General features: G+C 40.7%; 2 protein-coding genes and 1 pseudogene across 2 annotated transcripts; 1 reads left to right on the forward strand and 2 right to left on the reverse strand.

The window, feature by feature from the left end:
* Window positions 1-272: 272 nt before the first annotated feature.
* On the reverse strand, window positions 273-1046 carry LOC122865636 (annotated as a pseudogene).
* Window positions 1047-2535: 1489 nt separating this feature from the next.
* On the reverse strand, window positions 2536-4406 carry LOC122865635 (heat shock protein 30-like). Its single transcript, XM_044174339.1, has one exon. It carries the CDS (start codon window positions 3328-3330, stop codon window positions 2665-2667), a length of 666 nt encoding a protein of 221 aa, XP_044030274.1. The 5' UTR covers window positions 3331-4406; the 3' UTR covers window positions 2536-2664.
* Window positions 4407-4547: 141 nt separating this feature from the next.
* Window positions 4548-12482, forward strand: stbd1 (starch binding domain 1). The gene is made up of 3 exons (XM_044174337.1): window positions 4548-5083; window positions 6362-6762; window positions 8267-12482. Exons 1-3 carry the CDS (start codon window positions 4624-4626, stop codon window positions 10949-10951), a joined length of 3546 nt encoding a protein of 1181 aa, XP_044030272.1. The 5' UTR covers window positions 4548-4623; the 3' UTR covers window positions 10952-12482.
* Window positions 12483-13624: the final 1142 nt, after the last annotated feature.

Here is a 13624-nt window from a genome sequence, read left to right on the forward strand (position 1 = left end):
AGGCTTAGACCATGTGAAGAGACAATATGCAATGCACTGTAGTGATAAAATGAAATTAACTCAGGGATAAAGAAAGGGAAATCCCATTAGAAAGTCTAGAAGAAAATCCCCTGTAGGAAAAAGTCAAGAAAAAGAAAATTTCACTTTTACTTCACTTGAACTTACTAATTAAAAGCAGGTTATCTCACGAGATAAATATATCTTAATGTTGTGTTCAATTTGAACCCATACTGAATGTGCTTCTGTGATTTTTGGCCACAGATTTAAAATGAAAGGAAAACATAGTCTACCTGTTAGATACATTTATTGATTATAGTAAACTTTTAACATACAAAAGCGTATATGTTCATCATTTAACACTTGTATAAAACACATTTATTATACATTGTTCGAACAACATGTAGATGAGTCCATGTTTTCAGGTTTGTGCTGTGTGCTGCTGTCTGTCTCTGTGCTGCTGCCTTCTGTGTGTGAACACACACTCTGCTGTGTTTTCTCCTCCGAGCTCCTCTTGATAGTCAGCTCTCTCTCAGCCTCCTCCACACATGGAGCTTTGGCCGCCTGGATGCGCAGCTTCCCGTCTGGAGCCAGGTAGCAGGTGACGGCTTCAGGGTTCAGGCCTTCCGGCAGATCTAACTCCTGTCTGAACTCCTGGCGTCTGTAAAAGTAGGAGCCTTTCCCGTCCTCCTGCTTCTGCTCTGTCTTCCCGCTGACTCTCAGCTTCCTGCCCACCTGCCTGACAGACAGCTCCTCTGGGGAAAAGCCTTGAGTGTCCAGGGTCAGGCCAAAGTGCTCTCCCTCTTCCTGCAGCTGGTAGGAGACCGGCTGCAGGGCCACGCTGCTTTGGAAAGGCTCCGTCTCCTCCAGGATCTCGTGTTGAAGTTTGTCCATCAGCTCCAGACTGCTGCGGAGCTCCTGTAGGTTTCTCTGCAGCAGATCCTGCTGGTAGAGCAGAGGTCTGACCTCTGGCCACAGACTGCGTACAGGCCAGTAGAAGTCCATGAATGGACTGAGGACAGACTGGAGTCCATGAGAGCACAGCATCTCCTCTGCGTGTTTAGCGTTAAGTCCTCTTGCTGTGAGATGAAACACTGTTAAAGTGTCTGTCCTCTTCTGTGTTGCTTGTGTTGTTTTCTGTCTCAGCAGTGGGACTGTCCCAGCTTTTCTATTCGAACTGGAGGAGCTCCAGAGTCTTCAGGAACTTTCCTGTCGTTTCCACAGCTCTCCGCTGGGTGGAGCTGTTACTCAGGGGTGCTGACGTCACTGGATCATTCCTGTTTGATCAGGAAGTTTTCTAACTATAGTTTTTGCTAAATTTGCAAATTTAGCAGGCAGAATTATTGTCATAATCAGTTGTTCAAAGAAAGACCAGAGACAGCAAATTATGAAATTTTCCTCAATATATGTTGAGGCCAAATTAACATTAAAATAAATCAAAGTTGTTTAATGTGCAACAACAACAAATATCATCATACCATTTCTTATCTCAACACATCAGGACGACTGTTACTGGTGTATATGTGTGTTTTCACTTGTGCCTCAATGACTATATTCAAATCTATAGATATTTCATTTTTTAATTTCCATTCATGCTTGAATTATTTAAAAAATAATTCCAGTGTGCAATCGCCGTCCATAAGTTTAAAGAAAAGACTAACAGGTTGTGTGTCACTGTTTACATTTTCTGACAGTTTAAAATTCCTATTTCTTATGTTTTGTGGATGGCAGCAGATGGAGAGGATAAATGAATTATACTGCCTTAATTTGACTGGGAGGAGACAAATGATGTGATCACATTCAAACTTCAACTGTCGTGACTTAAACAAGAGAAGGTCCAAAGTGGTGGAAACCTGACAGAAAGGAATACCTGATAAATGTTGACTGCACCACAGAAACTCTCAAATCATAGTTTTTAATAACATACTTCTCCTCATCTTCATGAATACTTGGATATTTTTCTGCTTTGTATTTATTTAAAATTCATGTTGTTGTTGTTTTTAAGCACATCTTACACAGGATATGATATGAACAAATTCAGAAAATGCTTCAGTGAAAACTTGACCCAATATCTAAAGCACAAATAGCATGAAGGGAAATGATGAGATCAAACACCTGAGAAATCTGTTTCAGTAAATAAAACCTTCATAACAATAATTCCAGTAAATTGAATGTTTTGTGATTGTAAGGAAATATCATCCCTCTTGTAAAAGTCCAAGCAGGAGACTGTGTAGCTCTTCAAAATAAAAGCCTCATTAAAAACAGTTGTACAGTTCTGCAAGCAAAATGTCGGTGAGGCTGATTGATCATTTACTTTGAAGTGATGGACTCCTGTTCAAATGTCCTCTCTGGAAGAGTCATCCATTATAAAGTGGACCTTCTGTCATTGCACGTTTTGTTTTTTAAAACTACAGAAATATACTTTCTTTGTGACCAAGAATATAAATAAGCTGAAGGAGAAGTAAGTTTCACTTTTATATATTTATTGACTATGTTCAATAATAAACATTTCTAAAACACATTTACTATACATTGTTTTTGGCTACAGATTTAAAATGAAAGGAAAACATAGTTTAGTTAGATACATTTATTGATTATAGTAAACTTTTAACATACAAAAGCGTATATGTTCATCATTTACAGTAACACTTGTATAAAACACATTCATTATACATTGTTTGAACAACATGTAGATGAGTCCATGTTTTCAGGTTTGTGCTGTGTGCTGCTGTCTGTCTCTGTGCTGCTGCCTTCTGTGTGTGAACACACACTCTGCTGTGTTTTCTCCTCCGAGCTCCTCTTGATAGTCAGCTCTCTCTCAGCCTCCTCCACACATGGAGCTTTGGCCGCCTGGATGCGGAGCTTCCCGTCTGGAGCCAGGTAGCAGGTGACGGCTTCAGGGTTCAGGCCTTCCGGCAGATCTAACTCCTGTCTGAACTCCTGGCGTCTGTAAAAGTAGGAGCCTTTCCCGTCCTCCTGCTTCTGCTCTGTCTTCCCGCTGACTCTCAGCTTCCTGCCCACCTGCCTGACAGACAGCTCCTCTGGGGAAAAGCCTTGAGTGTCCAGGGTCAGGCCAAAGTGCTCTCCCTCTTCCTGCAGCTGGTAGGAGACCGGCTGCAGGGCCACGCTGCTTTGGAAAGGCTCTGTCTCCTCCAGGATCTCGTGTTGAAGTTTGTCCATCAGCTCCAGACTGCTGCGGAGCTCCTGTAGGTTTCTCTGCAGCAGATCCTGCTGGTAGAGCAGAGGTCTGACCTCTGGCCACAGACTGCGTACAGGCCAGTAGAAGTCCATGAATGGACTGAGGGCAGACTGGAGTCCATGAGAGCACAGCATCTCCTCTGCGTGTTTAGCGTTGAGTCCTCTTGCTGTGAGATGAAACACTGTTAAAGTGTCTGTCCTCTTCTGTGTTGCTTGTGTTGCTTTCTGTCTCAGCAGTGGGACTGTCCCAGCTTTTCTATTCGAACTGGAGGAGCTCCAGAGTCTTCAGGAACTTTCCAGTCGTTTCCACAGCTCTCCACTGGGTGGAGCTGTTACTCAGGGGTGCTGACGTCACTGGATCGTTCCTGTGTTCATGAAAATTTCAAAATGACAGATCTCACCTTGGAGATTGGAGCTACAAGATTATTATTATATTTTATTTTCCTTTTTTGAATGTGTTTTTTTTATCTATAATCATATCATCTTACTCAGGTCAATATCCTTGGCCTGCGCTTTTTATCATGTATACTGGAATATATTGATCAAAAGGCATTTAGTTGTTCAAATAACAAAAGTGAGAGGAAATGGAGAGTTAATGGTATTAAAATAAATCATCAATTTTGTTTGATTTCTTTACAGTCTCAAATCTTTCAGCGTTTTAGGCTCGCTTTACAATGTAATCTGACCAACAAACAGCCTTCACATTTTAGAAGATGCTCTCAACTGCATGCAGTTTCAAGAAAAAGCCTTCCCAGTGTCCAAAATGTGTGTTCATTGAATGCCATCAACATGTATAAACAATTTACATTTTACATCTTTTGAGAAAGACCTCTCAGTGTATTCCTATGTTGTATGTGTGTAGCATGGAATGACCTGTTAGGTTTCCAGCACTGCATGGACTGATGTGATTTTTGCAAACTTGATAGAAACAAGCATTTACAAATATCCTACGAACCCTATTGAGACTTTCACTGTGCCAGATTTTTTTTTTGATAGGTTTGTTGAAGTGTAGGCTTTAGGCACAGCCGCTAAAACATGAGAAATATTGTAATTTCACTGTAACTGCACTCACACACAAACACACACACACACACACAATTTGTTGTATTATTTCACCAAATTTTGGGAGTACGGATTTTGAAATAACATATTCTGCTCATGTAGGAGCACAGACAAACTGTGGTCACAAACATCCTGAGTGGAGGTGAACGTGTGCCTTTGATGGGACAAATCCTATCAAACGGGGGTTTCTTCTGGGACAGTGGGCCTGCACCGGAACTAAATCCTATCAGTGGGATGTTACACACTGATAAGTGATTCATTACTAAGATGAATGGTTGCGTGCATGTCTGTGTGAAATAGGCTGCAAAAACAAGTCCCTTGCCATCTTTATGAATGAATGCTGAGTCCCCGTGATCCAGTCAGCCAATGAGCAGCTCGCACCTGCACCCCTTTGCAGCTCTGCAGCAACAAGAGGTCACTACACTTGAAATCGTGGAGGGAAGACAGCAGCTACAGCCTGCAGCAGCGTCAGTCGGATCAGTCAGGCCTTCATGCGCGCACACAGAGGCATTACAGAAGGGCTCGTTCTTTTCACAACAGATCGCAATGCCGCTGAAAAACGGCAACACCGTGGCCGTGGAGAGACGCGTGGATCTGGCCTCGCTCTTCTGCATGATAGGGCGGCACGGTCCCGCCGTGGCTCTGGCTGTAATAGCGATGTTATCCGTGCTGGCGGGTTTCATCATCTACCGGAACGTGCGGGGGAAGCGGAGGAAGGCCACAGCCGCAGCCGCCGACAGTGACAGCAAAACCCCCGGGGCGGAGAGAGACGCATCGGTGATCCGGCGGAGCCCGGAGGAAACGCACAGCTCCGTGGAGTCAACAGGTAAAAAGATCCACAAATAACGTTGTCAGGCGGTGGGCTAAGGCGGTCTACAGGTGTCGGGCTTCACAAGCCACTATAGAAATAGCCTGCAGCCTAGGTGATGGTGCTTAGAGCCTGCCATAGTGCTGAGGATATTATAGAAACATGATAGTCCTGTAGGAAATACCATACCATAAGGCCACCATACATTTAAAAGTATGACAGGGTACTGCAGATAATGTTAGCATCTAGCCTGAGTTAGGTTACAGTGACACTATATAAAAAGACCATCATAATGTACTATAAAGCCATTATTAACTCTGGGCCATTAGTAAAAGCTGACCTCATACTGATCCAAATAGACATTTAAAGGATAGATGATATTATCATAGTAGCCTAGTAGGCTACAAATAATGTGTTGGCAGTAGTGGAGTGTAACTAAGTAGCCTACATGAACAAAACTAGGCTGCATGTACTTCCATGCTACTTTATATTAGTACTGCACAACAAATACTGTACTTTTTACTTTTACCACATTTCTCTGACAGCTGGAGTTACTGGTTACTTTCCAGATTAAGATTTTACAAACAAAACATTTAATGAGCTCATAAAATATGATGCATTGTTACAGATTAAACTACCCAGCAGTAAATAAAATAGTTAAAATTTAAAAAAATATATAATAGCAAAATGCTGCTTACACATGCATGCATGCTTCATAATAATTCAGTAATATAATATACTAAAATAACACTTAACGGGCCATTTTTGCCATCTGAATATTGAGTTCTTTTACCTTTGATACTCTAAGTACATTTAGCTAATAATACTATATACAGTAGATTAAATTGACTAAAAATAGTATAAAAGAGATTCTGCCAGGTCAAATAAGGCCTTAAATGGAGAAGACATACAACCAATTACTGTTGCTGACTGCATCAATTACTTATCCTGTGATTAAATCTTCTGCTGTCCTGCTATTTAACAAAGGTACAAAGGTGGTTAAGACAAAGGTTTATCTTATCTGTTTTTTTTTATGTCTGTCCTTTGTAAACCAGTAAATATACTCATCTCATCAAATATTAATTTACAATTTTAATTAAATGTCTGTAGGTTAATTAACACTGACCTCTCATCTATTCTACTTTTCAAGTTATAAAGTCAGACATAAATAAAAATGAGTACATCCTAGAAATTAATAAAAAATAAACTCAATATATTATAAATTAGGCCTATATTAAGTATTTTAAGTGATTTTACTGTATAATATGGACCTTTTTTCCTTATATCTTGTTATAGATGTGAGTGATGAAGGCTCGTCAGATGTGAAGGAGGATGATGATCGGATTCAGAGTGATTTCAAAATCAGGCACCGCCGTGCTGCTGCTGAGAAGAAACCTCCACCTTATTCTCCTCCTAAGAGTGACATCCAAGTACCTGACAACAAGCACACCACTTCAGGTGACACAGAGGACATGGCAGTTGTGCGGGACTCTTACAAAGTAGCAGAAACGTTAGCAGAAGAGGCCAATCAGAGCCTGCAAAGTGATACTTACACTGTAGCTGAAATGGTGGTGGAGGCTGCTGTTGATTGCCACCAGGGTGGCATTGAGGATGTGATAGGAGAGGTCCATGATGATGATATCTGCTTGAAGGAGCCTGAGCGGATTAATGATGAGAACCATGAGGAGGCAGAGAAGGTAAGCAGTCATTTGTCTCTGTGTGAGGTTATATGCAAGCTACAGAGAAATTAAAACTTCATCCATCGCAGCTGTTCCGTTCGATTAAAGGCTAAAATGCCATTTCAGAGGCATGGACAAACACGCTAAATTCAGAAGTCCTTTCTTCTATTGATTGGCTGAGTACTAGTGTGTGACTGGGTATGACGCTTAAGCCCCTCCACAGTATATTAACAATAAATGATACAACTGCGTAAGTTGCTCTTTGGCTTTGAAGCCTCTTTCAGCTCGTTGTTTTGGTTCTATGGCACATTTACTGTATGGTTCAGTCTCGCTCTGATAAACCCCCTGTACACTACCAAATGGCAAACAGACAAAGTTAGCGAGTAGCTGGTGAAGAAAGTGGAACATTTAGCAGGTAGAGTTGGATATTTTTCACATAGCTAGGGGAGGTAATATTGGACTTTCATTTATCAGGTGGCCAGAAACGACTATGGATGAATGCTAATGTTTCTCAATGACTATTGGATGTGTAAATAGGCAACTGTTTGCTAACATGTTAACCATAACTACTTTTAAAGGGGATAATATCTCAGGGTTGTGTATGTCAGCTTATTGTTCGATTATTTTGCCCCCAGTTGGCCAAAAATCAATGAATGCAGCTTTAAAGGAATAGTTTGACATTTTAGGAATATGCTTATTGGCCTTCTTGCGGAGAGTTAGATCAGAAGATTGCAGCACACGTCTGTCTGATAAATATTAAGCTACAGCCAGGAGACGGTTAGCTTAGCTCAGCACACAGACAGGAAACAGGGGGAAATAAATAGCCTGGCTCTGTCCAAATATAACAAAATCCACCTACCAACACCTTTGAAGCTCACTAATAAACAAGTTATATCTTTTTTGTTAAATCCTTGTAAAAAAAAAAAAAAAAACAATTTGCAACCTCAGGGTGACAACAAGACTCAAGGCATCCGTCCAAGAAATAGTCCAGCACATAGTCAAGCACATAGCCCCACGTAAAACCACAATTTGTCGTTTTTACAAATGACATGTAACGTGTTAATTATTGAACATTAGAGGTGCAGGTAGGTGGATTTTGTTACCTTTGGACAGAGCCAGGTTAGCTGTTTCCCCTGGTTTCCAGTCTTTTTGCTATGTTAAACTAAGCTAACCAGAGGCGTGGCTGTAGCTTCATATTTAGCAGACAGACATGAGAGTGGTGTAGATCTTCTCATCTAACTCTCGGCAAGAAAGCAAATAAGTGTATTTCCCAATTTGTCTGAACTCTTTATTTAAGGATTTGGAGCACCAACCCGATGGGAATATTTCTCTCTCACCTACATATCCTTTTCCCTTAGACCTCATTCTCTCTGTGGTTTCAGAGTAACACAGACTAGGAGATCAGCCACAGCCAGTTTGTCTGGTATATACGTGTGTACTTTATATTATGTCTTGGATGTATTTGTATCTACTGTCTGACAAAGTTTGACCTGAGGAATTGTCTTTCTATTCATGTGTCTAGGTTTTAAAAGTAGAATGCCAGGAAGATGAGCATGTGACCACAGACAATGGCATTTCTGACAAGAAAACCAGACAAGAGGAGAAAAAATTAAAGAGTTCTTTGAACAATCTAGTGTGCTTTGAACAAACCCCTGATATGGGTGAAAAGGGTGATGATGACAGACTACAAGATAATAAAACCATACTGGAGACAAACAGCATGGAGTCCAACTCGGGAGAGCCTGTCATTTATATCGGAGATGTATCGGCCCCTTGCATCTGTTATGGCAAAGATGAGGAGTTTGAGGAAGACAATCCAGATAGTACTGATTGCAGTAGTTATTCCGGCAATAATCACCTTTCTCCAGACGAAGAAAAGAAAAATGAGCGTGAGAAGGCAGAAGAGGAGTGTGTAGACTACCATCTAATTGCTCAGCAAGTTGAGATGTGGTCCTCAACATTTGAACGAGAAACAAACCTGCCATCTACACAGCAGAACCAGTGTGGTCATGTGACGGACAAGGTGACGCCACAGATTCGGGATGGTGATTGGGATGAAGATGGTGGTCTAGCTGGTGAAGTGATTGAAGAAGTTATTGTTGAAGACCACTTGAACAAACTTACAGCTGTCAAAGTTGATGCCCACTTGCCGCAGTTTGACGAGAAGGAAGTAGAGATTGAACAAAAGGCGGAAAGTGGTCTTACATGTAATCAAGAGGACGGTGTTCTTCACGATGGTGCTTATCAAGTGAACGAGAACATGCTGACTAATGATAACATTGTTGCCTATAGTGAAGAACGTGACAGTTCAAGTGTGGCACCCAGTCCTACTCTGACCTGTTTGAGCGCCCCCGTAAAGATCGATCATTATGACAACTGTCTGTCAGGTATCACCACTGTTGCAAAAGCTCAAATCTCAGGCTTAGCAGGTTTCTCTGACTTGTCATCGGATTGTCAACAACCACAGAAAGAAGATAAAATAGCTCCATCTCTGGATGAAGACACTGACTTTACTGTTCTTGGCCCTCAAATGCCATCACATGAGACAGAAAATCAGCTTGAAAACAACAAAAATGGCACAACTGTGGTGTTGGCTGAAGAATGCAATGACCAAGCGTATGACCCTCATGTTCAGTCTTGCTACAAAGACCAGCACAGTGTCAAAATGATAAATAATGACATGTTTGACAAGCCGAGTATTGCTGCTGCTCCTGATATAGTTGGAAACGTAACTGCTTCTGTAATACTCGAAGAAATATCTTGCCCTCACCTGACATCCATTTGCCAAGACCAACAAAGTGACCGCGTGGAAAATGATAAAACTTTTGATGAGACAAGGGTTAATTCTGCTACTGATGCAGCTGCTTGCGATAATGCTAGCCATACTGCACTTTTAATGTCGGAAGAAATATCTCATCCTGACATGTTGTGTTCCTCCCAAGACCAACAAAGTGACCAAATGAAAAAGGATTTTTCTGAAGTTACCACCGGTGCTGCTCCTGTCATGACTGAAGACATTAGCCCTCCCATATGTCAAATTCACTTGCCTTCTTTCGAGCAAAGTGAGCTGAGGGATAATGACATATCATCTTCTGGTGTTGGTGAAGAGAGTGGGATTTCAAGCATGGCTGTTAGCCCTGATTTGCAAGAGGCTGGTAATGAGTTTGACGTGACCGTTGAAAACATGATGCTTCCGGTGATGGATTGTGATCTACAATCTGAGGGACAGACAGAAGCTCAAAACAGCCTCTTTGCTGATGATGTAGCGATATCTGTCATTAATGAAGATACAGTAGGTATGGTGTTTGGGCCTTACCAATCACGTTGCTCCCAGCCACCCCACAGTGAGCACACAGATTGGACTAATTATGAATCATTTGCAGCCAACGAGGACATTTTTGGCCATGAGATTGAGAATAGTTACCACAGAGCGATGGATCAGTTTACAGCACAGATTACAGCCAGAGTTACTAGCTTCACTGATGAGCTGAAAACGCAGACAGACGTGAAAGCTGTTGTTGAGGTCGTAGAGATTAAAGAGAAGAAGGCAGGAGTAAGTGCTGAAAAGAAAGAGGAAACCAAAGCAGAGAAGGAGAAAGAAGAGGACTATGAAAAGACTGAAATCAGTATCATGGAGGCAACTATGGACAATAACGAATGGATCACAGATAGTAATTACCAAGTCCTTCCCTGGATGAATTTTTCTGCCCCATCTTTTACCCAAGACCACACAAAAAACAACCAGCTTCCCACTGCAGAGTGTCACTACAGCTCTGCTGTAACAGACACCACTTGTATCGATGCAACAGATATCCCACCTTCCGCTGAAGTCAAACAAACCAGCAATCTCTCCCTTGTTGACGAAAACACGGAAAATAACAAAAAGGTTGTGGCGGTCCAGCCCATGTCCCAGAACGTCAACGTGACATTCCGCATCCATTATGTCACCCAGTCGCCATACCAGACGGTGGCTGTCACAGGAAACCAGCAGGAGCTGGGAAACTGGAAGGGATTCATCCCGCTAGAGAGGGCCAAGGACAGCTACTGGGCCACGGTGATCAGCCTGCCCGCAGAGAGCCATGTGGAGTGGAAGTTTGTGCTGGTGGATAAGGGTGAGATATGTCGCTGGGAGGAATGTGGCAACCGCCTCCTTGATACGGGCTATGGGGATGACCTGCTTGTGCACAAATGGTGGGGAGTCTTGTAAGAGGTGAGGTGAGAGAAAGAATGAAAGTGACATGTACAGTAAGCTTTGGTACTCAATACTGGACCAGATAAAAGTTAAGTTTATTTGTACAACCCATCATACGAACCACACGATGATACAGTAGATTCAAATGACATCTAATACTCGTGTATACTGTATCATATCATAAATACATCCTAGTAAGCATTGATTTGGTAAATTTGAGGGTCAAAAGAAATCAAGAGGTCTAGGTTATGACTGGGCTAAAAAAGTTTTTTATGTCAAGGTTACATATAACCATTGTTTTAGCAGCAAAATAACTAACTAACTGAAATACCTAATTTAAAAAAAGTGTTTAATTGATTTGTCTAATGTCAGAAAATTGACAAAATTTGATCTGCTATTCATAGTTCAGGTCATTTTTCAAGCAAAAAGTCAAACAACTCAATGGTTCCAGCTTTTTAAATTGGAATATTTTTGGCTTTTTTCTGTTTTATATAATTTTAAATTTAATTTTTTTTTTTGTTTGTTTTGGTCGGATGAAAAGCAATTTTAAGATGTCACCTTGAGCTATCAGAACTTGGGCATTTTTCACTACTGTCTGACATTTTATACTACTAATCTATAACACAAAGTTAATTAGTTATTAAACAGTAGTTGCAACCCTACTATGTTTCAACATGTAGTTAGAATCTGATTCACACTGAAAGAGTCTCTTGAAACAGTTTTACAACTTTTAATGTTAAGCATATTCAGCCCAGATGCCTGCAAATTTCCCATAGCATGACTGCTGGCAGAAAACTAATGGGACGTTTCTTAGAGGATTGCCTCTAATAGCCAGTGATTAAGTGGATCTTTCAGGGAACTGACAAGTTTGCCATTAAAAGACAGAAGGATTATGTAAAATGTCTATTTTTTCCCTGTGGCAGTATCTATGATTATGCAAATTGCACCTCTTTAAAAGTGGGTGATTTAATGCAAGTGTTTAATTTGTATAAATGGAGACTTTATTATACTGTCCATATGCTGCTTGAATACTCCTCAACAATCTATGAGAATAAATGCACATAGTTCACTTTTCCTACAGCAATAATCAAAGCAATAATTGCTCTATATACAGTGTGACTGGTGTTATATCAGGTATTCTATTGTGCTTACCACGAAACTGTGATATAGTTGTAACTTTGATGCTGCTTTTATCTCGTGGGACTGTGTGCATGCAAGATTGTCCCATTGTTGTATGCGTGTGCCTTTTTAATGTGATTTTTCTATTAATGTGTTATAATGCATCAAAACAGTGTGGCTTTACTGGCCATCATTTTCTTTGTTTCACTACTAACTTTTATTGAATTACTTAGAGTATATTAATTATTTTGTCAAAACTGTTGCTGTCAGTTTTTTGTCAAGTTTCAGTTCTTAATCAGTGTAGAATATCATATCTATATCTCACATCACATCAGAGTATCTTAGTATGCAATGCTGTGATGATAATGCTACTCTTGAATGTAATTAAGGTGGACTTGGTTACCAAATAAACAAATCTTCTGTCATATCTGGGAATATACATTTCTTATACATGTTAATTCATTGAAAGACCAGATTTGGAGGTACCTGAAGAGTTGTGTTCCAATATGAATTATTCATATTTTGTGTGTGTGTGTGTGTGTGTGTTGGGGGGGCGTATATATTATATAATATATATATATGTCTAGACAAGGGAGGTTGTGATCCATTTGTGAAGAGAGACATTTGCAGATCTCCATTCCAAATTATTACTTTAGAAAATTGTTCGTAATTCAATGTGGCGGGTCCACTCTACTACTTTTCATCCATGCACCAACATGTACAAATGATGTGCTGTTGCTGTCTACATTCCTGTGAATCATTAACTGCTGTTGCAACAAACAAATAGCCTAACATAGACAGATTCAGTCATGTAGGGTCTTGTGAGGTCTCTTTGAACTGATGCCTAAATTTTCTTTATTTAAATGCCTGTGATTCAAACCAAAAGCCAAGATCATGACCTTATTTTGAGTCCAGCTGGCTCAGAGGTGGCTCATGCAGGGAAAGCGTCATTAGCAGGCGTATTTTCATGCCAGCTTGTCAGTTCCACTCAGCTCCGTGCTGAAGGTGACTCCACTGTATCTGAAAAGAGGGTGCTCTTTATCTTCCAGTCCAGGGACTCTGGATGGTGAATAGGACACACTCACACATACGCATGCACGAATGCAATGTTTTGACAGTCCTGTAAATGATTAATCTGCACTGCAGGGAGCAGCAAGGTTTTGTGAGGTTATTTCAGAGGATAAAACCATGTGTAATCAGTGCTGGAAGCGGGCGGGCAGATGCATTACGGGAAGAAAGAGAAAATTAGATGTTAATGGTTCATTGGCAGTCCAGCAAATATAAGAATTCAGAGTAAGTCATGCACAGTAATTACTCACAAAGGACTTTAACATAATAATCATTGACAAAGACGGACAAAAAAGAAGACTTGAATGATGAATGAAACAAGCACACAGAACAGCCAATAAATTGAAAAAAATAATTAAATTGTAAAAAAAAGAAAAAAGAATGTAACACACACATTTTGCCATACTAATAGTAATCAGAAGAACTAACATGCTCCCTATGTTGACCTGCCACTGTGTGCCATCTACATGTAAATGTGACATGCGAAATGTGATCCCTGCT

This window comes from Siniperca chuatsi, linkage group LG18, assembly GCF_020085105.1.
Source record: "Siniperca chuatsi isolate FFG_IHB_CAS linkage group LG18, ASM2008510v1, whole genome shotgun sequence".
NCBI lineage: Eukaryota > Metazoa > Chordata > Actinopteri > Centrarchiformes > Sinipercidae > Siniperca > Siniperca chuatsi.

What these genes read in the sequence shown, in the direction of transcription:
- stbd1 (XM_044174337.1), top strand. Translation starts at nt 4,624, where the DNA reads ATGAGCAGCTCGCACCTGCACCCCTTTGCAGCTCTGCAGCAACAAGAG. An exon ending in CAGCTCCGTGGAGTCAACAG is followed by an intron (nt 5,084 to 6,361) that starts GTAAAAAGATCC and finishes ATCTTGTTATAG; the next exon opens with ATGTGAGTGATGAAGGCTCG. An exon ending in ACCATGAGGAGGCAGAGAAG is followed by an intron (nt 6,763 to 8,266) that starts GTAAGCAGTCAT and finishes TCATGTGTCTAG; the next exon opens with GTTTTAAAAGTAGAATGCCA.
- LOC122865635 (XM_044174339.1), bottom strand. Translation starts at nt 3,330, where the DNA reads ATGCTGTGCTCTCATGGACTCCAGTCTGCCCTCAGTCCATTCATGGAC.